The sequence below is a fragment of the Oreochromis aureus genome, linkage group 3 (genome assembly GCF_013358895.1).
Source record: "Oreochromis aureus strain Israel breed Guangdong linkage group 3, ZZ_aureus, whole genome shotgun sequence".
NCBI lineage: Eukaryota > Metazoa > Chordata > Actinopteri > Cichliformes > Cichlidae > Oreochromis > Oreochromis aureus.
This window is the reverse complement of record NC_052944.1, coordinates 129,722,740-129,749,170: the sequence shown is the minus strand read 5'-3', so window position 1 is coordinate 129,749,170 and position 26,431 is coordinate 129,722,740. Positions and strand designations below refer to the sequence as shown.

At 40.9% G+C, this 26,431-nt stretch overlaps 1 protein-coding gene across 2 annotated transcripts; it reads right to left on the bottom strand.

Moving 5' to 3' along the window:
• Positions 1-1,098: 1,098 nt before the first annotated feature.
• LOC116315258 (E3 ubiquitin-protein ligase TRIM21-like) lies at positions 1,099-17,390 on the bottom strand. Of its 2 annotated transcripts, none has more exons than XM_039608526.1 (2): positions 17,340-17,390; positions 1,099-2,863 (listed from the first exon to the last, which is right to left on the bottom strand). In XM_039608526.1, exon 2 carries the CDS (start codon positions 2,852-2,854, stop codon positions 1,193-1,195), a length of 1,662 nt encoding a protein of 553 aa, XP_039464460.1. In that variant the 5' UTR covers positions 2,855-2,863; positions 17,340-17,390; the 3' UTR covers positions 1,099-1,192. The 2 variants fall into 2 exon arrangements, with proteins under 2 accessions (XP_039464460.1, XP_039464461.1); XM_039608527.1 differs by lacking the exon at positions 17,340-17,390 and adding an exon at positions 3,343-3,453.
• Between the last annotated feature and the right edge of the window lie 9,041 nt (positions 17,391-26,431).

The following is a 26,431-nucleotide window of genomic DNA, read 5'->3' as shown; positions in this document are numbered from 1 at the left end:
TCCATCCTAAACAGTTGACCTGTCACGCTGCTCCCACTGCCAGACTGCAACTGAACCTTATGCACATTCTGTAGTATTCATTCCACCTCATTTCATTTCTGTCATCCTGTATTCTATGTACATAAGTTTAGACTGGTTATTTATAGTTGGTTTATACAGCTTTGTGTATGTATGTGTATGCATGTGTTGTCATGGACCCAGCTCTAGAGGACTCGGGTGTCCGTGAACAGTATGGACTGTTGTTGTTGTCATCATCATCATTATTATTATTATTGTCATTATTTGGTGATGTGTGTGTTTTTCTGCACAATGCTGTGTTATTCTGTGTTCCACTCATTATATGTATAGGCAAGGTGTGGGTGTGTATATGTGTGTCTGCCGGTGTGGTTGTTGGATGGAGGACAGCCACCTGCAGGCTTGATGGGTGTGGGCCTGCGGGAAGACTGGCCACACCTGAAGTCCCTGCCACACACCGGTTGCTGATCAGGGCTCGTCGGGGGAGCTATTTAGGAGAGTGTTGGAGCTCCCACCGGCGCGGGATCATTGCGTTGTCATCCCAAGTTAGTGTGTGTCAGTGTATGATAGTGCAGTTCCTGTATGCCGTGGGGGTCAGTGTTGACAGCTGTTTCTGTGGTTTTCCTGCAGGAGGAAGAGTAGACCAGAAAGGCAACACACACAGGGTGTGCGGAAACACGACAGCGGGGAGCACGAGCACAGACATCGAAGGGAAGCACACACACAGGAGTCAAGGGAGCAATGGGGATTTATTGTGTTTACAGCTTTCACTGTAAATAAAGTGCACTGTTTGCATCGCAGAATCCTGTGTTTTGGGTGCTCCTCTCCCCACATCCCCACAGTTTCACTTGGCAAACCGTGACATGTGTAATGTATTTATAAACACGTGTGTGTGTGTGATTTACATTGCTGTGCTTGAGAGTCACCATCTACCGGAACCAAATTCCTTGTATGTGTCTGCACATGTCCATGGCCAATAAACACGATTCTGATTCTCCGAATGCTCCGTATAACACTCACACATGATTCTGGATTCACTCAAAGCATATAACAAACTTTATTGTGAAATGAAGTGTTTGGACATTTATTCTCTGATAGTCCTGATAATCAGATTCTATAGAAAACATGGAGACTGTAGAGTAATTACACTCAATAAAAATCAGCTCATCAAATAAAATCAGTCATTGACCGACTCAGTTTGATTGACAGGACAGATGATCAGTGGTGCAGAGTTTTTACCACCATCATTGTGACAAGGACAGAAGTATGGGTGGAGTTTGTGAGTGAAGGAGCAGCCAGTAAAGGAGTAGATCAGAGCTGCAGCACCTACATCATAAAAGGAGACCAGACCCTCCTCATAATCCACAAACACCCCCACCTTCTCAGGACCAGGCTGAAGGCAGAGGGGGACTGGAGGGGAAGCACAAGCACTGTACTTATTTCGATTTCTCAGCCACACAGTCCAGAAACCATCCTGAGGTCTCAGTGGGATTTTTCCCTTCCTGTTGATCGACTCTCTGGCCACTCCCAAAGTCCAGTCAGTCTTTCCTTTAACCTGAACCTCAAAGTAAAATCTGCCTGAAGAGAAACTCTGCTCTCCTAAAACACAAGGACTGTCAGAAAATCTTTCTGGATTGTCTGGAAATTTCTTTCGCTCATCCCCACAGTACACTTGTTTTCCATCATTAGACAGGATGAGCCAGGAATTTGCTGTATCGGGATCCAGAGTCACATCCACTGCATACTGCTGGACCTTCTTCAGCTGAACACCCTCACACAGCTTCTTCTTCATGAGTTTCCTGATTGTCTCCTCCAGCTGATCCACAGCTCTCCCCACAGTCCCCTCATATGATGGTGGACGGACTCTGACCTCTGTCCAGTCCTTGGTGGGTGAAGCAGCTTTCAGGGAGGAGAAGCTTAGGAGGAGGTGGAGGTGGTCTTCAGAGTGGGCGAGCTGCTCCACCTCAGAACTTCTCTTCATTAGCTCAGAGATTTCCTGTTCCAGATCTTTGATGAGACCTTCAGCCTGTTTCTCTGTAGCTTCCTGTTTGTCTTCGATCTCCTTTATGAGCTCCTTCATGCGTTGCTCAACAGACTCCTTCAGAACAACGAAGACCTGAACACCTTCTGCTTTCTCTCTGTCTGCAGCATCTTTACTCATCTTCACTGAGTCTTTGATCTCCTGAATCTTCAGTCTTCTCTTCTGGATCATGTGCTGAATCTCAGCCTCTGTCTTCTTCAGCTCTGCCTTCTTTCCTTCATACTCTTCTTTCAGAGGAACAAACTCGTGGTTCTTGTGGTCTAAAACAGGGCAGAGCATGCAGACACATGTGTGGTCTGTCTTACAGAATAGCTCCAGCAGTTTATCGTGCTTCATACACATCCTGCCTTCCAGGTTCTCCACAGCATCAATCAGCTGATGTCTTTTTAGACCTTTCACTGTCAGATGAGGCTCCAGGTGAGTCTGACAGTAGGAGGTCTGACACACCAGGCAGGATGTCAAGGCCTTCTGTCTGGGTCCAATGCAGACGTCACAGGGAACTTCTCTTGGTTTGGCAGCTTGTTGCTCTGAGGTGCTGCTGCTGGTTTTCTGCTGAGCTTCACGTCTGAACTGAGCAATCATCTCAGAGATGAAGGTGTTAACCCTCAGCTGAGGTCTGGTGTTGAAAGTCTCTTTACACATGGGACACTGATACATGACACTGATGTCCCAGTGCTGACTGATGCAGTTTTTGCAGAAATTGTGTCCACATGATGTAGTGACTGGATCAGTGAACACATCCAGACAGATGGGGCACAGAAACTGATCTTCAGATCGCAGATTGCTGGCGGCAGACATGTCTGCACTCTGAGGGAGAAAGAAAAGAAACACTTTAATAAAAATTCATTTTAAATTTCATTTCTAAAAAGAGAGAAACAAGCGTCAGTAGTCTAATGAGCTTGGAAAGAAAAGTGTCTGGACGTCTTTAAGTAACTTAACATTGTAGTGTATGCTGTACAGTGCAGTGAGGAATGCTCAGACCTCTAGAGAGGTCTCTCTCTGGAGAGACCAAAAAGCCACTTCATAAATGCATAACATAGAAGAGCCACCTCCACGGCACAAGACTCGGCAGTCCATCTGCATCTAAAGGTCAAACAGTAACTCCTTTAGGATGCCTATATTCACCTTTTTCACAGAGATGACAGAGTGAAAGAAGCCATTTATGTCCACTGTGAATGACCATTTTCGAACAGAGGGCTGGGCTTACGACACCAACTGTCTGCCATCTATAATCCAGTTTTGAGATCCCTTCCCAAACACCTTAATGCCAACTCACGTCCACTGACCTCAGTAAATCTGTAATGGCTGGCTGTGTCGCAGGCAGGGAGGCAGGCAGCCAGGAAAAATGACCCAAAATGCAGGACTCTCAAAATGGGACTGGAACTCAAAACGCAGCTTTATTGCTGGCAACACTTTCTCTTAAAAAAAAACTCACAAAAGCAAAACAAAACTCAGAACAGAGGCACTGGAAAACTGGACATAACAAACACACAGCATGTTGAGGTTACAACGTGACAGAGACCAAATGAAAACATAGGGGAGTAATCAGGGAATGGGAAACAGGAGGGAGACACAGCTGGGAGAAATTAGGCTAACGAGAAAGAGGAGAAGTAAGACTGAACACACTGACATCAAAGTAAAACAGTAAATAAGAAACAATTTACTAAGACATGGACTTGACAGAGAGACACAGACTGACAGAAAATATAACCCGTAGTGCAAAATCAGACCAGCACGACTCCAAATCAGAACATAAATATAATGAACATAATCTAGAAAAACACCAAAATATAAGAAACAGAAAAAGCTGGGTCAAAATGATCCAGAACTGTGACAAAATCACATGATATAATAGGACTAGGTTTACAATTGGGTTCACCTGAAACCTCGGTTGATTGTGACCTACGACTGTTTTCACACCTTGGCTGGTGGAATTGGGTACAGGATAAATAGCAGGGCCATGACCCTCTTGGGGGCACCCCATTGGTCTTAAATCTTGGACTCTCCACCAATTACTCTTAGAACTGAACATGCTTCTTGGATGAAACATCTTCAAGGAAAAAGGAGTCCAGACACTTTTCTTTCCAAGTTCCTTAGACTATGATGACCTGGATGACTCAGAACCTTCACAGACATAAGTGTCTTTACCAAAACAGATGTGATCGGTAGATTTTCAACTTTTTGATGGTTCTTGAATCTCTAAAAATAAACCATTTACACCTCCCCCCAAACAAACAAACAAAACTCTGCTTTGCTTTCATTGTGAAGGCGCTACAGAAACAGTGTAATTGTTTAGAAGTATCAGTACTGACATATGTGACAAAGTGGTTAGGCATGAACTCATTTACCACTTTCCACTTATCTTATTCCTGAACTTTGTTTAGAATCTTATTGTTTTGTCTGACCTATTGTTTCCAATGGTAGAGACTAATAAGGTTCAGGTGTGTGTAAAGTCATCTATAAAGCAAGTGGGATTTTTTGGTTGGTTGTTTTATGGTAGAATGGAGATACCAGAAATACAGTACAGGGTGGGCCATTTATATGGATACACCGTAATAAAATGGGAACGGTTGGTGATATTAAAGTCCTGTTTGTAGCACATTAGTATATGTGAGGGGGCAAACTCCTCAAGATGGGTGGTGACCATGGTGGCCATTTAGAAGTCGGCCATCTTGGATACAACTTTTGTTTTTTCAATAGGAAGAGGGCCATGTGACACATCAAACTTATTCGTAATGTCACAAGAAAAACTCATGGAAAAAATAAAGTTATTGTTTTTCTTGTGACATTACGAATAAGTTTGATGTGTCACATGGCCTTCTTCCTATTGAAAAAACAAAAGTTGTATCCAGATTGCCGACTTCTAAATGGACACCATGGTCACCACCCATCTTGATGAGTTTGCCCCCTCACATATACTAATGTGCCACAAACAGGACTTTAATATCACCAACCATTCCCATGTTATTACGGTGTAGGTGTAACCCTGGTTAACATAGTTGTCAATAAACAAAAGCCTGTTAGTAAAAACAGTCATAAGAAATATATTACAGGTGATAAATAGTCGATAAATAGAACATAATGGTTAAGAAAATTCATTAAAAACATCAGCAATGATATAATTCATGGTATAAGATTTCATTTGTGTTTAAAAATATGTTAAAAGGTTAAAAAACTTGCTAATTCATTGTGTTTTTATATTAATTCAGGTAAAATGGCTAAAATATGTGTTCAGACTCTTATTGTGAAAGGGTACGCTGCAGCGTGACTCCTGTGATAGCCACACCCAATCGGGTTGTTCCTTCTTTTTGATGCTGGAGAGGGAGAAATGCAGATAGTCCTTGCGGAGCTGCTGCCTAAATGAGTGAAAAAATATTAAAAAACAAGCCAGAAGTTTACATAAAGTCATTTTTGTACTCTAGAGAATATATTTTTGTTTTTCTGACCTGTCTTTGCCTTGGTGACGTTGTGAACGTAACCGAACGGGACTTGGTGAGTTCAGAAATTGTATTTTATTTCATGCAAGAAATGTTTTGTTGTATTATATTGTTCATTTCATGCAAATGGGAAGTCAAGGTAGCAGATTTATGCTGTTTTATGTTAAAAAACAGTGGATTGGTGTTTAACCGACACACAGGCTGCAGTTCAAAGGCCTTTGACGGTGTTTCAGCGCGCCATGTTGGCGTCACCTCATTTACGGCTAAATAAGCTGGAAAAACGGACTTTTACTGTTATTTAAGGGCTACCCGTGTGTTATTTTCAAATGTTTATGTATATTGCTTTGTTGTTATGGTAGGCCATTAAGGTTTGGATCGGGAAATGCCGAGCTAGAATCGGAGTTTGATCCGCTGAGCGCGAAACAAGATGGCGAGCCACCCAGAGACCCACTGAACTGTACCGAGCAGTAAAAAGGAAACCGCCCCCTGCTGGACGTTGAACTCTTTCACTAAAAAACTGGTAGGATTAATCCATACACCTCTGCAAAAGAACAGTGGACTTTCAAAGCACTGGATAATCATTCAGAGCAATTCCAGGATTTATAGTTAAAGGACACAGAGACAATTTTCTTTTGTTTATTTGTTTGTTTAAGGGATTTGTTCAGCCTCTTGCTGAATTGTTTTCAGTTTTACATTTATTTATTTATTTTTGTTATTCATTTTGGTCAACCTTACATTTTAATGCTGTAATGATGTTAATGGAAATGTAAATAATTTTGTTGGGTTTAAAACAAAATAAGAACTGGTTGAAATTTAAAGGTGAACCTAGACCAAGATTAAATTAAATCTTGGGCATAAAGGAACTAAACTTGATTTAAAATAACACAGTCTTAATGCAAATAGATCAAAGGATAGACTTGAACTTAGAACTTGAAATGAATAAAACAATAACCTAGGTTGAGAATAACATCCTTTTAAAGCCAAATAAAAGGTTTTGGAATAAATAGGATAAATTAACAGAAATTACTAAGCTAAAAAGGGGAAAGAAAATATCTTGTTTTCCTTAAATGTGAATTTGAATGTTTTATGTAATGTGTCTATAACTGTCTATTCTCTGTCTTGTCAAAATAATAAGCCGGCAATTTAAACTTGTTTTCTGGTCTGTGGTCTTTATTACATCCTACACTCATTACTACTCTAGTAGTCAAACCTAACTGGTCCTAGTACACTGTAACGACTCCAGAAGTGTTACATATCCATTAAATGGCCCACCCTGTATACTTAAAAGAAACTTAAATAGCCTGCTGATGCTGTCAACTTATCACCTTCCTTGCTGCTTACGTTATGCTACCTCACAAATGATAGCAGCAGTGGTTTCAGGCAAATAGTTAATAGCAATACAGAAATCAACCAAGTCAAAGAAACTTCAAGGGCCAACAGATTTTCCCCCAGAGGAGGCCCAAGATGATGGTAACCTGGCAGAAGCTAGCTAGAAGCTAGAATCGCACGGCACTGAAGCACAAAGTCGCTGAGCTTTCAACTTTATTAAAAGGCTTGATGCAGCAGCATGCTGACCATGAAGTAAAATGGGAGCAGGGCAGAGAACACCAAGATGAACGGTGGTGGAGAATGCAACACCAGTTCATCCAACTGCAGCAGGAAGTCCAGTTGGAGCTCCGGGAGCATCAGATGCTGTTGGAGGGTGCAGTAGCTGAACCCCACAGTATGGCAAAACGTGCTGCAACCTGTTCAACAGAGAGGAACCACATTCTAAAGCAACACAGTCATCCTATCTGGGCAGATTAAGCAGTTGGAAATAGTGATGGGATTTCCGGCTCTTTTTAGAGAACCGGCTCTTTCAGCTCGGCTCACTAAAAAGAGCCGGCTCTTTCGGCTCCGAACCTGCTCTTCAGGTTGTTTTGTTGCTTTAATTATATAAAAATTATACAAAATTATGCACAAAAGGAATTACTAATGTAAAAAAAGTGGTTTTATTTATATATGTTTATATGTAAATATATACAGTGGCCCCTAGAGACACGTACAAACTCCAAAAAGCACGTACAAACTCTAAAACACATTTTTGTAGCGTTAACTGAACTTCCAAAACAGAGCTACCTAGATCACTTAAATTACACAATTGAAAGCATATGTGTATTGTTTGTGTATTTATACACAAGCACTCATATATATTCAAATAATAAAAAAAAAAAGTTCATTTACCTCTTACTACCACACACCGGTCGTTGGTACTTGCTGGCTTGTGTAGCCTCTAGGTAACAAAAGCTCAACACTGCGCCTAGCATTCTGGAGCACTTCTGTTGTCTTGTGTACATGTTTTGGAGTTTTTACGTGCTTCTGAGGCTACGTCCACACGTACACGGGTATTTTTGAAAACAGAGATTTTCCGTTTTCGTTTTAAAAAATAATCCCGTCCACATGTAAATGCAGAAATGAAGGAAAACGCTGCTAGGAGCATGCCAAAGCAACAGGTGCCGATATATTCCTAAACGTGTAGAAATGTTGGCCAATCAGAAGTCTAGAAGCCTCGGTGGGAAATAGTAAACAAAGATGGGGCGTAGAAGCAGAACCGAGTCGTATGTGTGGAGGGACAGTAACTGTGTGTGTATATGTAAGCATTTAAACACTGCAGAGAGGACAATTAACAGTAACAGTATTGTAGAAATTCATTTCACCGAAACAAAACGTGGCGCACAGTGTGACGTCAAAAAAGGCGCACATCTTTGACGCTGTGTTTTCTCCGTTTTCCTCATCCATGTGTAAATGCAAAAACGGAGTTTTCGAAAATAGACATTTTTAGAAATCTCCGTTTTCAAAAATACCCGGGTACGTGTGGATGTAGCCTGAGTTTTTATGTGTTTTGGAGTTTTTACGTGCTTCTGCGTTTTTACGTGTTTTGGAGTATGTACTTGCTGCTTTGTCTCTAGGGGCCACCGTAAATATACTTTTATTTAGTCACTCCACATAAAATGTAATAAATAAATCATATAATACAAAAACCAACTAGTCACTGTTCAACTTTTAACTATGTAATTTTCAGCTTTTCCTTTTAAACAAAGTTAAAATGAAACAACACAAAACACTGCAAACCACAGCACAATGAAATATAAATTAAGATATGAAAAAGAAGATGCACATTCTCTGTCATATGGACCTGCATGAATAAACTTTCTGAATCCTTTATCATCTGCAACTGAAAATAGTTGTGGATGATTACTATACCTTTCTAATGTGACGTTGTTGTCCCTGGCACTCTTTCTCTGTCTCTCCCTCCCGCTCTGTTCCTCTGCTACTGCGACTGTAACTACCGCCCCTCCCCCCTCTGCCCAGCGCAAAGCACAAGGCTCGCGTGCGGAGTGAAGCGGAAAAAAAAGTGCGAGAGAGAGAGAGAGAGAGAGGGAAGAATGGGCACTGCATCTAGCACATGCTGCTTATGTTGCTATGGACACTGAAGAGACAATGGACTATTATAAAGTTAAAACTGCTATTCTTGAAAAATCTGAAATAAGTGTTGAGACTTAGCGAATGAGATTCCGCGACATGACGGTGATGGATGATGAGATGCCCAAAGAGCTGGGAACTTGCCTTAAAGACCTGTATGAAAAGTGGATGCTCCCAAAGGAGAAGATGCCATAGTGATGGAGCAGTTTCTCAGAGTTCTTAGCCCACGGTGTGGGAATGTATACAGAGCTAAAGGCCCTAAGCAAAGTTCTCCAATCACTAGCAGTAGCCGTGGTAGAGAAGTGAAACACAGAGGCCCCAGAGTATGTTATTCCTGTGATCAAGCAGGTCACTTTAGGGCAGATTGCCCAGGTCATCAAGTCAGTAAGAGTTACATGTGTCTTTCACCACAGTATTTTTAATTGCTAGAGGAAGAAACTGAATCTCTAGTACCCTCCAGTGATCAGGAGCACACCATCTGTGTTTTCATTGAGGGAAAGCCGTATGTCACCCTCTTGGATTCAGGCATTTGTCAAGATTGTCTCCCTAGTGACACCATATTTTGTGGCAAAGTGAAAGTCTGGTGTGTTCACGGTGATAATGTTGATTGTCCTATTGCCCATGTTTGCTTTAAAGTTAATGAAAAGGAGTACTTACTTACAGTAATGGATAAACGTCCCTACATGATTGTGTTGGACCGGGACATGCCAATTCTTGGGGAGTTATTAGCAAAGACAGAGAAGGAGAGAAGAATCAGAATTCTTCATGTGAAGGTCTGCTAGTAGTCCCTAGTAATAGAGGGTCTCAGTCAGAGCCAGGTTTGAGTGAGTTGCCCTTGGCAGACAGTGAAATTCCGGATGTTCACTGATTAAGTAGGTCGCATTTAAAGAAAACTAAAATGCAGAGAAGACAGGAAAACGTCGGGGGGGGGGGGCAGAAATTGCTGAGTCACTTCCTGTACCAGAGGTTGATGACCTCCTGGTTGTCCTGAGCAATATTGTCCAACTCCAAAGGGAGGACCCCTCTTTAGCACCCCTGTTTGCTAAGAGCACCCAAGAATCAACACAGATTACAGACGGAGTACAGCGAGTATTCACTGTAAAGAATGAACGACTGTACCATTGTAGCAGAGTTGGTGACCAGTCAGTTGCTCCCAAACGCTTAAGGTATGTAGTCTTGCAGTTGGCTCATTCAGTTCCTTGGGCAGGCCATTTAGGACATCTTAAAACCTTACTTGTTTTTGTTTTTGGCCACGGCAATTCTCAGACACTGTCCAGTTTTGCAAATCATGTCCACAGTGTCAGTTGACAGCTCCAAGTAGGAAAGAAGAAAGAGCCCCACTTATTCCCATGCCTGTGATAGACATCCCTTTCTCTCTTGTTGCCATGTACATTGTTGGTCCATTGCAGAGACATAATTCAGGACATAGGTTCTTTCTTCAGGATACCTTGTGACTATGCAACAAGGTATCCTGAAGCTTTCCCATTGTGAAAGGTCAAAGCCCGCCAAATAGCTAACTGTATGATACAGATGTTTTCAAGGGTGGGTATTCCCAAAGAAATTTTCACAGATCAAGGATCAAACATCACTTATAATAATAATAATAATAATAATAATAATTATAATAATAATAATAATAATAATAAACGTTATTTATAAGGAGGAGGAGTTGGCCGTCCGACTGGGGTCTGGAATGTGGGGCCTCCCTGCTGCTGCTGAGTCGGGGCGGTCTGGTTCTCTCCACCCCAGGGAAAAGGGTAACACCACCTGGGTCTGGCTGCAGTTTCTGGGGTATAGAGTTTGCTTGGGGAGTGTGATTGTGTGTACAGTGTCTATTTATGTCTGTCTCCACATTGGGTGAGAGTTGAGTAACTGCATATGAGAGCATGAGGGTGGGAATGGATGTTTGGATCTGTGTGTGCCTGTTTGTTTGTATCTAAATGTCAGATTGGGTATCAGACGCCACCTCTCTGGGGACATCTCAGGCCCTCCAAGGTATGGAGGCCTATCTCCCCTCACCACTTCACCTGCCAGTGGCAGACGCCCTCAGACATCGGTGCATTGGTGGTTCTTTGTGTCCGGGGATGGGCATCCAGGTACCTAGCGGCTCACTCCTGGTGGCTGCTTGTCGGGGCCTGGAGCCTGGGGCTCGCTCGGGCCCCTTCGGGTGTGGGGTGCCCTCGGCCTCTCGGCCTGGGGCTCGCTCGGGTCCCTTTGGGGGTGGGGTGCCCTCGGCCTCTCGGCTTGGGGCTCGGTCACTCTGGCACAGCTGGCTGCCAGCGGAGCTCACAGGCACGTCACTGCAACCCCCCCTGGCTTCTGCTCCGCAGCTGCTGAGTGACCCCCTCATCTGGGGCTCTCCTCAGCTCTTTCCGGGATAGTGGCACGGTTGCCCCTCTGTTGGTCGTCCTTGGTCTCTTGTGCTCTGAGGGCCTGTGTCTGGAGCCTGGATCTCATCCATACGTGCTTCATGCCCTGGAGGACGGGGCTATGCCCCCCACACCCTCTAGCAGATCATTACATGAAGGAACCTTTTAAATACAAGCGCGTTCATGCTCACAGGTATACACAAGGGTGCTCACACAAACAAACTACACCTTTTTGGGCTCCTACCTCAAAGCACACTGTGCGCTGTCGATCTTACGTGCTGCACAGTAATATTTAATATTTAGTATTTACTGTTATATTCGAATAGATTATCGCGATGATGTTGTTTATTATATTGCTCTCTTTTTTTCTTGTTTTCTCCTTTTTCTTTCTCAACAGGTGATCCAGGTGATTGATATATGTATTTTTTTGTCTGTTTTTTTGTTGGTTTTTGTTTTTTGCCCTTCATCACCGTTCCTCTTCCCCGCTGTTTTTCTATCCATCTTTCTTTCTCCCTTTTCTTTTCCCCAGTCAAGTCTGTCCCGTGTTTAGCAAGTGAAAATAAAATTAAATAAAATAAACAATAAAAGCAAAGGTGAATAAAATAGACCAATACGGCAAGGCTGGGATGGTGTATTTGGTAAAGTAAATAAATTGGGCATCTTACTTTGCCTTTAGACAACAATTCTGATGGCAAAAGAACCAAACGGGACATGCAAAATAAAAAAGAAAAACAAAAAAAACAGGAGGTGGAAGAAATGCTCGAAACGGGGATCATAGAGCCATCTAGAGGAGAGAGTCCTCAAGAGATTTAACTACATTCAGGGTTCCCAGCAGACTTTATATTTTCAGAACTATGCCTTTCGGACTACATGGAGCTTGTTAGGTAATAAATATATAATCTTAAATGCTTATATGCTGATTATATTGGTTATATAAGAGAGGCCCAGATTTCAGTGTAAAACTAGGTTGCAGGCTGACAGGAAATTACATGCTTTTGCAGAGCATGCGTTTGCAGGAGGAAAGTGAAACTAAGCAGAGTGTTTGATCGAAACTTAAAGTGTGTGACGTCAAGATGGAGTATATAAATATAACTAGGCTTCCTGTTTGTGTTTTAGACCTGAGCTTGTGTGTTCGTGTGTTCAGGTCTCCATATCCAGGATATGTTGAATAAAGACCATTTTTAAAGTAATGAGACCACTTCTGAGCTGTGTCCTTTTTTTGGCCGTAAAGAATCCAAAGAACAGAATTTAATACTTGGTGCCAGTGACCCGAATTCTGTTGCGGCTGACGGGACTAATTTGGGCCTTAAGGTACGATCTGATATGAGATGGACAACAGACCGGTCTAAAAGAGGATAGGTAAGCGCAAGCCTGTTGAAAATTGTGCACATTGGATTAATTCTAAATTAGTTGTCCACCGAATTGATGTTTGTTACCATTAAAGTGGCTCAGTAGTGGAAATTAAATTTAATTGTAAAATCTGTTAAGTAGATTTTCAGTAGTGACATGTCCATGATAATTTTAGGAAATTAGAAATAAAGAAAAGTTTGGGGATATTTGATCAAATTTATTGTGATTAATTTTAGGGTGAAGTTAAAAGTTGTTGTGACGTATGTTTGAAGTTGGTGTGTCATGGGTGTGTTATGTCAGCCAAGAAAAGAGATTAGATTAGGACATTTGGTCAGGGAATTTTATTCCCACATTGATTATAGGGTGCGTCCCGGGCATCAGATAACAAACTGGTGGTTAGAGTCCACAGTGATGCTTATAGAATTATTTAAATTACTTAGGATGGGAAAGGCGATTCCTAGGAGCGTGGCTGCTCAGCGTGTGACAGCGACTCCTGGTGGCGAACGCGTCACCAGACCTGGCGGCGTCCAGTTAAAGTCCGGGTGGGGTTCCCGCAGGACTTCGGGCACCCGTTAAAAACCAGGTGGTCATTGACCACTTCCTTACCGTGCTTTTTGACTGACAGGGCAGGGTCCCGGCCGTGACCATTCAACATGACTGACAGGTGAGCTTTAAGTAAAGCTGTAAGGCGCAAGTGGGATGCTTAGATGCTGGAGGTGGAGCTTCCTGTCGAGCTGCGGGAAGCGGTTATAAATTAATTTAGGGCTTAGTAATCAGGTCGCTGTCCCGGACAGATAACGGCTACAATTGACCAGCAAGGTGGGCGAACCTGGGCTTAGATGCTTTTAAATTAGTCGAAACGGTAGGATGACTAGTACTAGAGGAAGATGAAGTGAAGATGTGATATGGTAATATATCTATCTATATATCTATACATATCTATCTATCTATATATATCTATCTATCTATATATATATATATATATATATATATATATATATATATATATATATATATATATATATATATATATATATATATATTTATATCTATACACATATATATATATATATATATATATATATATATATATATATATGGTAATGGAAATAATTTATCTTGGCAGTCAGTGTCTTTTGCTATATAAATGTGTTAATGTATAAGTGAAGTGTAAAATTGTTATTTGGATGAATGATTAAAGGTGCACATTGTTTTGAGAGAAAAGACTGATGTGAATGCTTGTAAAACCAAAGAATTTAGTATATTTAAAAGTGTGTGTGCGTGAAATAAGGGTGCATTGTTTTTAGATTAAGACTTCGCAGAACTAAAGAGGGGTTGTAGACTGTAAATGCAAAGAAAAAACAAGAGTTCGATTAGCCTGTAAAAACAGGAAAGAGAGAAACAGAAAATATGGCTCTGAGTAGCTGTGTGTGTGTGTGACAGGAACTTTGCATGCCCATAAAAGGTGTGTTAAGTGTACACCCAGAAAAGAGAGAGACGAGTTAAAATCTAGGCAGATGAAGCGAATGGATGTTTTAAGAAAAGAAATCAAAAGGATATTAATTGAATGTTTTAGTGTGTCAATACAGGTGGATTTCTCTCAACCTGGAAACTTGAGTACAGCGGCAAAAGGATAGATTAACAGAATTGGGAGGAAAACAGGCCAGGCTTTGGCTAAAATTTTACAGCTTGACCTCTCACTTTGTCCCCATCCTGAGAAGAAGCTTAAAGGACAGTTAATCTCCTGATGAAGACCGACAGAACATCGTGGACTTGAAGAATTAACAGCAGGCAAAAAGACAGTGCAACTGAACCATAACACTGACGACTCTAGCAGCAGCATGTAAGAAAGCATGTGATGCAACATGCACGGTGAATTACAGGCTGGTAAGAACAGTGGAAAAAAGAACTGTGTGAAAGCACTGGACTCAGAGTTTGATATTTGCCATGCTGGGAGTTAACCTATAAGAAAATACTGAAAAGATCAACGGAGAAGAAACAGAGAAGAAGAAACTGTGTTTGCTGGAGACTTAAGCCCATACAGGACTCTGTGAGAAGAGAGGGACAGGGACCAGTCAGAGATCAAGCCGGACGAGTTCGCATGTGAGCGTACAGGATATAATTGGATTGAAATTGAAGCCTGAATTCATGATGGTTTAGAGATGTCCACCACGTCACAAACAAAGAGGTAAACAAAAAGAAGGTAAAAAAAAATGAGAAATTAACTAACAATTATGAATAGAAAACACACATACGTAAATTGTTACATGTGAAATTATTTTTGGAGAGAAGCAGAAGTGAGACAGTTTGAATCCACAGCTCAGTGCAAAGAGGCATGAATTAAACCTGATTATAAAATACATATGCAATTAAGAAACACGCTTACACTGAAATTGACATGACCACATCACATGAACGCAAGGAAGAACACGCCTATACTATAAATGTGAATATATTAATAAATTTGTATTTCTGGCCGGAAAAAGAGAAGTGGGTCGTTTAAGCACTCAGAATAATAATGAAAATGTCTCAGTTTTGTTGTCTGTAGGTGCAAGTAGACCTGGACCAATTTTCCACATGCAGCGGTCAGAAGAAAGTTATAGGTTAACATGACTGGGAACCTTCAGGCCGAGTTTCTGGTTGAACTGGCTGAGGACAAGGAATGATGTTATTTAAGGTGGGAAATCAAAATTTGGGTTAGCAAACCGGAGAAAGAAAACTGACTGCTAAGTGGAAAAAGTGTGAAGGAGTCTGAAACACTGGAAAACATTTAGAAAATCAAACACAGAAACAGAAAATGCATTAACCTTACGAAGACAAGAGAGCTCATGAAGATTAATGCACAGAAATTGATTAAACCTGGCTAAAAACACAAACATATGCAATGAAAATCAGCTTGCTACTTTAATGAGTGTTAAAATAGTGTGAATGTTTAATAAAATACACTTAAAGCTTGAAGTTGAGGAATGACTCCGGGAAGTTCCATGACAGGGGAGTGATTTACGGAAAAAGGAAAAGCGATTGAAGAAATTTTTAGAAGAGTGAATTGGAAGTGCTCTTGTATAGATTGATCAAAACAAGTGATTACTACAGAAAGAAAATGAAAATAATTCAATAATGTGGTAATGTTTAAACATGCATTTCTCTTGTCACGGGAACTTTTTTGAGATATGACTTCCAGCCAGAGGCTTTCAGGTTTGTTAAGCCTTTCAGACTCCCCAGGAAGTTTTAAATTGAGGTGAGCTGAGTTTTGTATTGCAACACTTACATTTATGAATATAACATTTTCCAAATAGAATCAGAATAAAAGAGTTTTGTAATCACTTGTAATACATTTTCATTTTATTTTCTAAATTTAAAAAAATGTTTTAATATTAATTTTGTTTTTGTAAAATTTTTAACACCGCTGTTTGTCCATCATATTTACAGAACAAATGTATAATTATACATTTTTTAACCATTTCAGATTTGTAGTTCTAAATTACTGTTCTGTTCTTTAATGATATTAAAGTTTTAATCCTTCTTCCCAATCCTATATAGACCCCTCATCAATTTTATCAACCCTACATATTTTCCAAAGTTACTTTAAATGTTTTTAAAACTTTCTGCTGCTCTTAATTTTTTTTAAAAATGTAATCTTTAAATTTTTAACTCCTCCATGATTTTGGGGTTAGGGATTGGGTGGGGTGGTAGGGTTGAATTACGACGAGGTAGGGGGTTAGGTTAGATATTAACATTACTTAAATTGTTGTTAAAAAGAAGAATTGTATAACATGGATTAATGAGCTCCAGCTGCAGAAAACTAAGTAAACCTGCAAATAACAGCAGAGTGCATGAGAGCCACCTCACAAGTGTTTGTGTGTGAACATTGTGCTTGTCTAAGTAGCCCCCAACAGAAACAGACGGTTTGTTAAACCTGAGCAATGAACAAGTTTGAAACGTACACTTTACAGTGTGTTGCCTCTTTGTCTTTGAATATTAAATTTGAGCTGATGTTTCTCATAAAGTGAAAAATGATTAGTGTAAAGTTGATGTGCTTCACCGCAGCTGCTCAAAAAGAGATGAGTTCATTTTTTAAAATTGTTTACTCAACAAGAATCAGTGAGTTATTATAGTTTTATAATTTTTAATTCATTTCTATTTCTTTCATATTAGTTTTTATTTGTTTCAGTCTCATGGTCTGGTTTCACTCTTTAGTCATTATTACTTTGTTGTTGTGGGTCATATATCAGCATGTGTCAGAGGAAATATTTCTAAAACAAACAAAACAAAAACATTGCTGGTGGTAAAGTGTCCACAACACAAAACCCATCAATACAAAACCAAAACATCAAACATCCTTATAAGGCAGAAAACATGATGACCAACTCTTCTGCTGCTCTTATTCCCAGGCTGTGATAATACACATACTCCACAGGTTGTGAGTCTGTAAACATGAACTATAGAACAGCAGATTTCTCTTAAAACTAAGCTGATGTTAGCCAGAAAAAATTTCACACTAAACTCAATTGAACAACAGCAGTTTTCTTCCCTGAAAAAAAAAAAAAAACATAGTCTGTGTTCTGAAATAATTCAAATCATCATTTGATGATGATTTTCCTCAATTTAACTCCATTCCTTCAATATGCTATAAAAAGGTTAAAGGTAGAAAGAAGGGAAGCTTACAGTTTCTGCAGAGGAAGAATTATCTCGTCTCCACACCCGAGACTTTCTCAATGTGTTCTTGTCTCAACACGTGTTGTGTGGCTTCAAATGCTCTTAGGCTGTGTATTTTTCTCTCCGCCCATTTGATCGAGGAAACGTTAGGAGGATAAAATAACACACAAGCATAGACATGTCACATTAAAGCAGCACAGAGTGAGGAAAACTAAAGCATGATTAGAATTACTTATAAAAATCTTAATAAGGTATAAATAAGGTTTCAGATGCAGACTGGTTTGCAGACATGTGACTGCTCAGATAAATTAATTGACTATCAAGATGCAAGGACCTGAAATGTACAGCGTAGTGGAGGCTTTCATGAGGAACTTTTAACTTCTCTCAAGTCAAATGGGGAACAATAGCCTTACTCACATGCCAACACTGAGGGAAGCCCCACCATCAGGTGATCAGCTCCACAGGGACTCATCCATGGTAGAAGTGTAGCCGCTAAAACTGGTGGACCTAAATCTTCATCTCCAAGCCCTAGCCAGAAGAACAAGGAGGGGGCTCCTGTCGCAGACATGTCTCCTGACAGTGCGTCACTGCAAAGTTCCACCCCACTCCACACCTGAACATGGCCTCCTTCGTAGCACTGCCAGATGCAGGCAGAGCGGCTCCCCTGCCCTGCTGTGAATTGCGGCCATGGCCACCCACTGTTGCCGTTCCTGATATTGGGACTGGATCGCCGAATGACTCGTGGCACCCCACAGTCAGGCAGCAGTTCCTCCAACACATGTGCGGGCTTACATGCGTTTCTTTTTCTCCTGCTCACCTTTCATGTGTCGCTCCTCTTGTCTCTGTACTCACTATCCCCTTTAACAGGTCAGTGTGGCAGCTGATAGGCCACCTAGGGGAACGCCCCCACCTCATAGGTGCCTACAATTGTCTGATAAGTCCACAGTGGATTAGAAGAATATTGTGCAAAAGCACTAAAATACATAATGGTAAATGGCCTGTATTTATATAGCGCTTTACTAGTCCCTAAGGACCCCAAAGCGCTTTACATATCCAGTCATTCACCCATTCACACACTGGTGATGGCAGCTACATTGTAGCCACAGCCACCCTGGGGTGCACTGACAGAGGCAAGGCTGCCGGACACTGGCGCCACCGGGCCCTCTGACCACCACCAGTAGGCAACCAGTGAAGTGTCTTGCCCAAGGACACAACGACCAAGACTGTCCAAGCCGGGGCTCGAACTGGCAACCTTCCGACTGCAAGGCGAACTCCCAACTCTTGAGCCACAATCGCCCCACCCCATAATGTAAATATGAGGATAAAACCATGCAATATAAATATCAATAAACAAACATGCAATATAAATATCACAATAAAACCATGCAAATAAAATAAACACTATGTACCAATACACAGATTGATAAAACATAAAAACACAAATTTCCACTGTGTGACATCAGCACTGCATGGTGAGCTTTTAAGGTGATTTAAATGCACACAGTGATGTTCAGAGGGAACTCCTTGACTTGCAGATGGACAAACGTCTGGCAGAGCACTTTAGGTCTGTCCCACTGCTTAAGCTTTACTCTTCACTGAAAGAAGTGAACAGACATGAGGAGACATACTCAGAGGATTCTAGTCCTCTTTGGACCTACCTATTTATGTGAACAGACATTCTCGGTGATGAACTTCAACAAATCCAGATCCTAAGACAGGCTGGATTTTTCTCACTAGACAAGTAAACAGAACTGAAAACATCAAAAGGACTTATTGCTTTTGAATAAAATTTACCATTCTCTTATCTTCAACATACTGCAAAACACCTTTTGTTGATTTGTGATGATCAACAAGTTAAAGTTAAAAAAGTGATGTAATGATTTGTTAAAAGTTGTTTATTACTTTTATAGGATTATTTTTCTAACTGACCTGCACCACTATTCATAAAACTTCATAAATATTTACAGAATATTCTTATACTTCTGATTACCAGTAGCAGCTTAGTATTATAATATCACTATATATGATTTTTATATAAAGACCCAGATCCGAGGCATCCATGCAGAATAATCTCCATGGGACAGTTACTAATCACTGTGTATGTACTGTTATATATATATATTTAAAAAGAAACCAAAACACCCATCTCGCCCCTGCGGGCGGTTTATCCTTCAAGCTCGGGTCCTCTACCAGAGGCCTGGGAGCTTGAGGGTCCTGCGCAGTATCTTAGCTGTTCCCAGGACTGCGCTCTTCTGGACAGAGATCTCCGATGTTGTTCCCGGGATCTGCTGGAGCCACTCGCCTAGCTTGGGAGTCACCGCACCTAGTGCTCCGATTACCACGGGGACCACCGTTACCTTCACCCTCCACATCCTCTCGAGCTCTTCTCTGAGCCCTTGGTATTTCTCCAGCTTCTCGTGTTCCTTCTTCCTGAACATATATATATATGTTCTTAGTGCTTATTTTCTGATTATATTGTTTTTTGTACTTTGTAATAAAGTCTGTAAGAAAGAACTAGGTCAGACAGAGGTCAGAAAGACAGGTCGCCTTGGCAACAGAGACTTCAGTAAAGGGAAGTAAAGGAATAGGAAGTTTAGTGCAGAGCTATAGAGGCATATTAATAAAATACAGGAAACCAGACAGAAAAAGCGGTGTGTGCGACGTGCAGCAGAACTATATATTCAATGGCTTCTAACGTTTTCAGGCCTGAGTGTGTGTGCTCGTGTGACAGGTCTCCATTTCCGGAAATGTAAAATAAAGATAATTTTTTGAACTTGACAACTCTGAGTTCAGTCTTTCTCTGTCACCAAAAGATTTCAAAAGAAAGGAATTTAATACTTGGTGCCAGTGACCCGGATTTTTTTGCGGCTGAGAGGACAAATTTGGCTTAAGGTGCGATTGGAAATGAGGCAAACAGGAGACCGGTCTAAAAAGATTTAAAGGTAAGCACAAGCCTGTTCAAAGAAAAGCAAATTGTGCACATTGGATGAATTCTAAATGATCTGTTCACCGAGTTGATGATCTTAACCGTTAAATTGGATCAGTAGTGGTGAAATTAAAGTAAATTATAAAATCTGTTAAGTAGATTTATGGTGACATGTCCATGGTGATTTTACTTTAATACTACTTATTACCATGGTAATTTTGGGTAATATGTGAAATAAAAAGTAAAGTCTGGAGAATATTTGATGAAAGCTTATTGTTGTTAATGCTGGGGTGAATTTCAAAGCTGATGTGATGTGTGCTTAAAGTTGATGTGTTAGGGGCATGTTAATTGTGTTATATCAGCCAAGAAAAGAGAATAGATTAGGATATTTGGTTAAGGGATTTAATTCCCAAATTGATTATAGGGTTGGACCCGAGCATCAGATAAATAAACTGGCGGTTAGAGTCCACAGTGATGCTTCTAAAGTTATTTAAATTAATCTAGGACAGGGGTGGACTCGCGCAGTGTTCAGCGTGTGTCAACGACTCCTGATCGCGGACTCACGGTCAGGCCTGGTGACGTCGGGTTAGCTCGGGGGGTTCCCGTGGGGAATCGGGCTCGCATTAAAAACCAAGTGGTCAACGATCACTTCTTTACTGTGCTATTTGAGTAAAGAGCTGGGCTCGGGCCTGTTGAATACTGAGTTATGGAAATGTTAAATAATTAATCTTGGCATTTAGTGTCTTTTGTTATGTGTATAAACGTGTGAACATATAGTTACGTGTAAAATTGTCCTTTGGATGAATGATCAAAAGTGCATATTGTTTTGAAAGTATCATAGATAAGGGTGTTGTGTGTGTGTGTGAGAAGATTTTTTTTTTAAGGAAGTTGAGGGGAGTCTGCAAAAATGCTGGTGAGAGTATTGTGTGAATTGTGCTACAGAGCTGAGCTAAAAGAATTGTGATGTGTGTGGAAGAAAATGTTAATTGTGCTGAAGATTTGTGCCAAAAGAGCTCTGCTAAGCACGCTGAGGATTTTGATGTGAATGCTTGCAAATGCAAAGAGCTTAGTATATTTGTGTGTGTGTGTGCTGAGGGTGCATTCTTTTATATTAAAATCAGTAGAGTTACAGAGGGTATATAGCAGGGGTGTCGGAATCCAGGCCTCGAGGGCCGGTGTCCCTGCAGGTTTTAGATGTGTCCTTGAACCAACACAGCTGATTTAAATGTCTAAATTACCTCTTCAACATGTCTTGCAGTTCTCCAGAGGCCTGGTAATGAACTAATCATTTGATTCAGGTGTGTTGACACAGGGTGGAATCCAAAACCTGCAGGACACCGGCCCTCGAGGCCTGGAGTTTGACACCCCTGGTATATAGAGTGTGAACATAAAAAGTAAGAGCTCCATTAGGCTGTATAAATTGATGAAAATCCAGTGAAGTGAAGTGTGTGTGTGTGTGTGTGTGTGTGTGTGTGTGTGTGTGTGTGTGTGTGTGTGTGTGTGAACACCGCTGATGGGTGTGTGTGTGTCTGGCAAGAAGGGAAGCAGGAAGTGAACCAACAAGTCTGATTATAGCTTGTGAGCTGGTGAGAGACGTTGCAAAATGAAAACAGAGGAATTAGAGAATGAAAGTGCTAAGAAATAGTAATGAAAATGATATTGGACAAATGTCTTAGTGTGTTATGTTACGAGTTCGAAATTGAGGATGAGAGTAAAACAATGATAGTCCAGAGGAGGACGTTCAAACAATTGATTTTAATGTACGCAGCGTGGAGAGGTGTAAACTGCAAAACAGTTGTACATCTCTGCCCAAAATACACTCTAGATTGCTTTTATAACATCAGGGTATTGTAACGCCCCTTCTTGCGTTTACAAGCACATAATTTGCATGTACAGAACATTCATGTATTTTAAGAATTAAATGTAACATAGAGGTTCCTCTTTCTGGCATCCTCTTCCGAATATGGTGATGATCTCAGGCCTTTGAGGTCACCATGGACTGGACATCCTTCCGTCACCTGTAACTAAGCAAACTCAAATACCACAAGAAGCTGAATACATTCAGGCCTTTGCTCAGCTACTATTTTACTGTAACAATATACTCAGCATATGAGTTATGATATATATATTTAACTCAATCATTTTAAAGTAGTTATAACTGCACCTGTAATAAACATGTTAATATCTGATTATGATAACCCCTATAATACAAATTATAACATAATGCCAACAGCTTCAATAAATGCTTTGATGAAATGATAATTAATGCAATGATAAGATGATGGTTATATACAGTTCAGCAGTAAACTAATTTCTTTAAATATTACAGTTAATACAGGTACCCATGGACTTGCTCAACCTACTGGAAGAATACAGCGGCAATATGATAGATTAACATAATTGGGACGGAAACAGGCCAGGCTTTGGCTTAAATTCATTCATTCATGGATTTTTTTTTTCACATTCTGTCTCTCACAGTTGACGTGTACCTCTGGTGCAAATTACTGGCCTCTGTCATAATTTTAGGTGGGGGCACTTGTACAATCGGTGGCTGACTAAATACTTTTTTGCCCCACTGTAATAGACCTCGGCCTTTCTTGGTTTTTTGATGTTGGCAGCAGTTTTTCCTTGGCCTTCTCGTTTGTGCTTTAAGGAATTCACACGGATTTCAGGATCACCAAGCCGCCCAAGCTTTGTTCGATAGTTTTTCATTTTGTACTTCAGAGATTGCTTCCTTCCCCAAAATCCTGTCTTAGATCCTAGCTGCCCTAAACAAGGATGGGTCCTTGTCAGTGCTGCTTGCCACCTCTTCACATTGATAGTCTTTAGGATATTTTGTGTATTTCAGCATTTCTAACCCATCAAGGATGACTCCCTTCAGTTTTATCCCAGGCTTGAAGAGTGTGCCATTTGCTTCATATTCTGCGTTTTTCTGCTGGAGTTCCAATTCCACGTCATATGTGAATTTAGGGACCACAAACACATTGGCCCAGGAAAACTGTCTTGTTGGTTGAACGTCTGGTGATGAATGAGGGGTTGATGTGTGTAGGGTATTATCACTGCAGGATGAAACTAAAGAAGGCCCAGGGCTGGAAGTTCCTTGGCAAGTGTAAACACTGCTGTTTTGTGGACGTCTCAACTGGGTACAAAGTGATGAATTGTTCCTCAAGTGTGGGTTTAGGTCCTAGCCTGTTTGGCGCCCTGGGCTAAGAAATAGCCCCCCCACACACACACACACACATACACACACACACACATGAAGAGAGAGAGAGTATGCATAGTATGCAAACGGCTACCAAACAGACATCATAATTCGTCATACAATGAGAACAGGACAAATTCAACAATTGACACTGACTAATTAATATTATATTGTTGTATGTATTGTTTGGAGTTTAGTCTGTTACTGTTACTATTTTTACCATTTCTTCTTGGAGGAACTGTAACCCACATAATTTCCTTAGGGATTAAGAAAGTATTCTGATTCTTAATGTTTTAGGATACATGACCTGCCATTATCCAATGATACATCTGCTTACCTGTATCTTTTGCTCGTTTCTCCTTGTAAGAGCCATAATTAAATGTATTGAATTTTAATGATCACTGGGTTTTCATTTGTTTGGTTGCTATGGTGATGTGTAACGGGAGTCACGTGGGTGCTAGCGGTGACATTAAGAGGGCGTTGTCAGTCTGTCTATCACTGGTTTGATTTTGACAGAGCAGGGCTGGGTAGCCGTAGTTTTTGTTGACCGCAGCACAACGACTTTCCCCTTCTTGCATTAGAGCCTGTGATGTTTTAAGAGTTTGAATCGCGAGCCGATCACATTGCTCTGTAAACTTTTCAAGCACTTTAATAAACAAGCAAGCAATTCCACCTCTCGCATTATTGCGTAAAGTTGACATGCAACAGGCAAATAGGCAGGCTCCACCCCCAGCCTCGAGCGACTGTGGAAGTCGCTACACTCCTCTTCTTTTCTCTTTTTTTTAAACTTTAAAAACGGGTTGTGTGTGAGACTTTAAATAAAAAAAAAATAAAATATACATTTTAAATTGTTATTGATCCCTTTACCCCAAGTCCTAAAGTGTATATTTATTTTTTTACTCTTAAATATTTATTGTTTGTTTCCTTGCACTGCTGTAACTGTAGCCTCGTCGTCTCGTCTCTCTATATACTGGACTGTATGTAGCGGAGATGACAATAAAGTTTACTTTGACTTCAGCGGTGAGCAGGCGCACCGAGGGCTCTCGCGCTCACTTTTCGCGTATAGAATTTTGAAAAAACATCAGTGCAAATTATAAGTCTGTATCATAATGTCTGGTGTTTTCTTGTTGTTGGTTTGTTTTTATTTTGTTTTATTTTGCGAGTTGGTTATTAGATGCTGCTCCAGCCAGCCAGAGAATCGCCGCCGCCCCGCCCTCTCCTCCCTATGCTGCAAGCAGCAGGCGCACCTCACAAACGGAGGGCGCCCTTACTCCCAGCAAATGGGCGATAGAAAACCGATCGGTGCGTATGCCATTCCCAATATGCGCTGGCATGATGTCGGGGCAGCTTGAGTACGAGCAATTTTTTTTTTTGCCGATGCCCGTGATGCCGCCCCCCACCACGATGCCGCCCTGGGCAACCGCCCGTGTCGCCCGTATCTAAAACCGCTACTGGGTTTAGGATTGGATATCACTTTCAGTGTGTCTTTATCTTTTACATCAGACATTGAAGTTAAGTTCATAAATGCATTAAAGTCTTCATCCATGTACTGCAAACAGAAGTCTTCTTTCAAATCGAAGAATGTCTTCACCAACATATGGAGTTCTGATAATGTTGCTGGAATTCTAGAGTCCAGATGCATTTTCCTGGAGTCTGACACATCCCCAAAGATGATTCTGAGAACAGGGCTTGCCATTATGGGACAATCTTTACTCTGGAACAGAAAAAGCACAGCCAAATGATGGCATAATATCATGCTCTGAAGCCATATACATTTCTAACACCTTTGTATGATTCTTCTAGTATGCTCACCCAGCAGTATTATTTTTATTAACTTTTCAGTGTCACCTAAGAAAGTGTGCTGCTGGGTCTCCCAGAGCTGAAAGAAGCTTCCAGGACGACAATAGAGAGTCTGGCTGTTCGACGCTGGACACAACTATAAGCAAAACCTTCAAAGAGTTTGCTTTCAAGAGCTTATGTGTCTGATGGGCAATCATGAACTGATGTTTAACAGCTAATGAGAAAGGTGTGTTTTTGACGCAGTTTGTATGTCGTGAAACCTGCTTGAAAAAACTATGCTTTGCCTCGAATCGCATGTTCCATAGAGAAATGAGAGGTCCAAAGCATTAAATCATTTGTGGATAGTGCTCCAAATAATGATGCTTTGGCAACAGATTTACATGTGGAAAGAGATCAAGATAGAGCTGCCTATGATCATAGATCTTGGCCTCAAGGTAAGCTAAGGTTTCATCTGTGTGGACATGGGCAATAACCAACTCAACTATATATTTAAGATGTAGAATTACCTGCCATGCTGGCTCATCAACTGCCTTTTTGTTGTGAATGCAGGTATGTGACTGTGCCACACTGTTTAGAGAATTTCAAATTGTTTCATGTACAGTTTTGAAATATATTTCTGTATTCCTTTCATTTCGGAAATTTAACATGCAATGTTAATGGTGTTGAGCTTTTTCTATTTTGGTTGTATATAAATCTACCACTATACGATCGCACTGCAAGTGGAAATGTAATCCTCAGAATAATGGAGGATTCCTGCGAGATCTTGTGCTGATTGCCCACGACATTAAAAGAGAGCATTCTAACCATTGCCTTTTTGTTGTGAATGCAGACCAGAGAAGACACTACACAGAGGTCACACTAGCCTACGTGGTTGCAGTGCTACCGGGATTTAAAAATAGTTACGCAAAACTGAGCATGCCCGCTCCGACCGGCTTTAAAGGGTTAATAACATGATGGAGATTCTGTGGATGATATGATCCATAAACCTGTCACTGCTGTAGTTATTGATGTGCTCTATCTTTGAGAGTAAAGCATGACAGCACAGACTGACGGAAGCTTTGAAGCTTTGTCGTATTTATGAGTTATTAAAAGCTCTTTGAATTCTGCTTTTATATTTTTATGAGCTCCTAGCGCTGTTTGAGCCTCCGGCTAAAATGAAAGGATGAAGCTGTT

Bases quoted from the DNA above. Each gene is read 5' to 3' on its own strand.
- LOC116315258 (XM_039608526.1), bottom strand. From the start codon at position 2,854: ATGTCTGCCGCCAGCAATCTGCGATCTGAAGATCAGTTTCTGTGCCCC.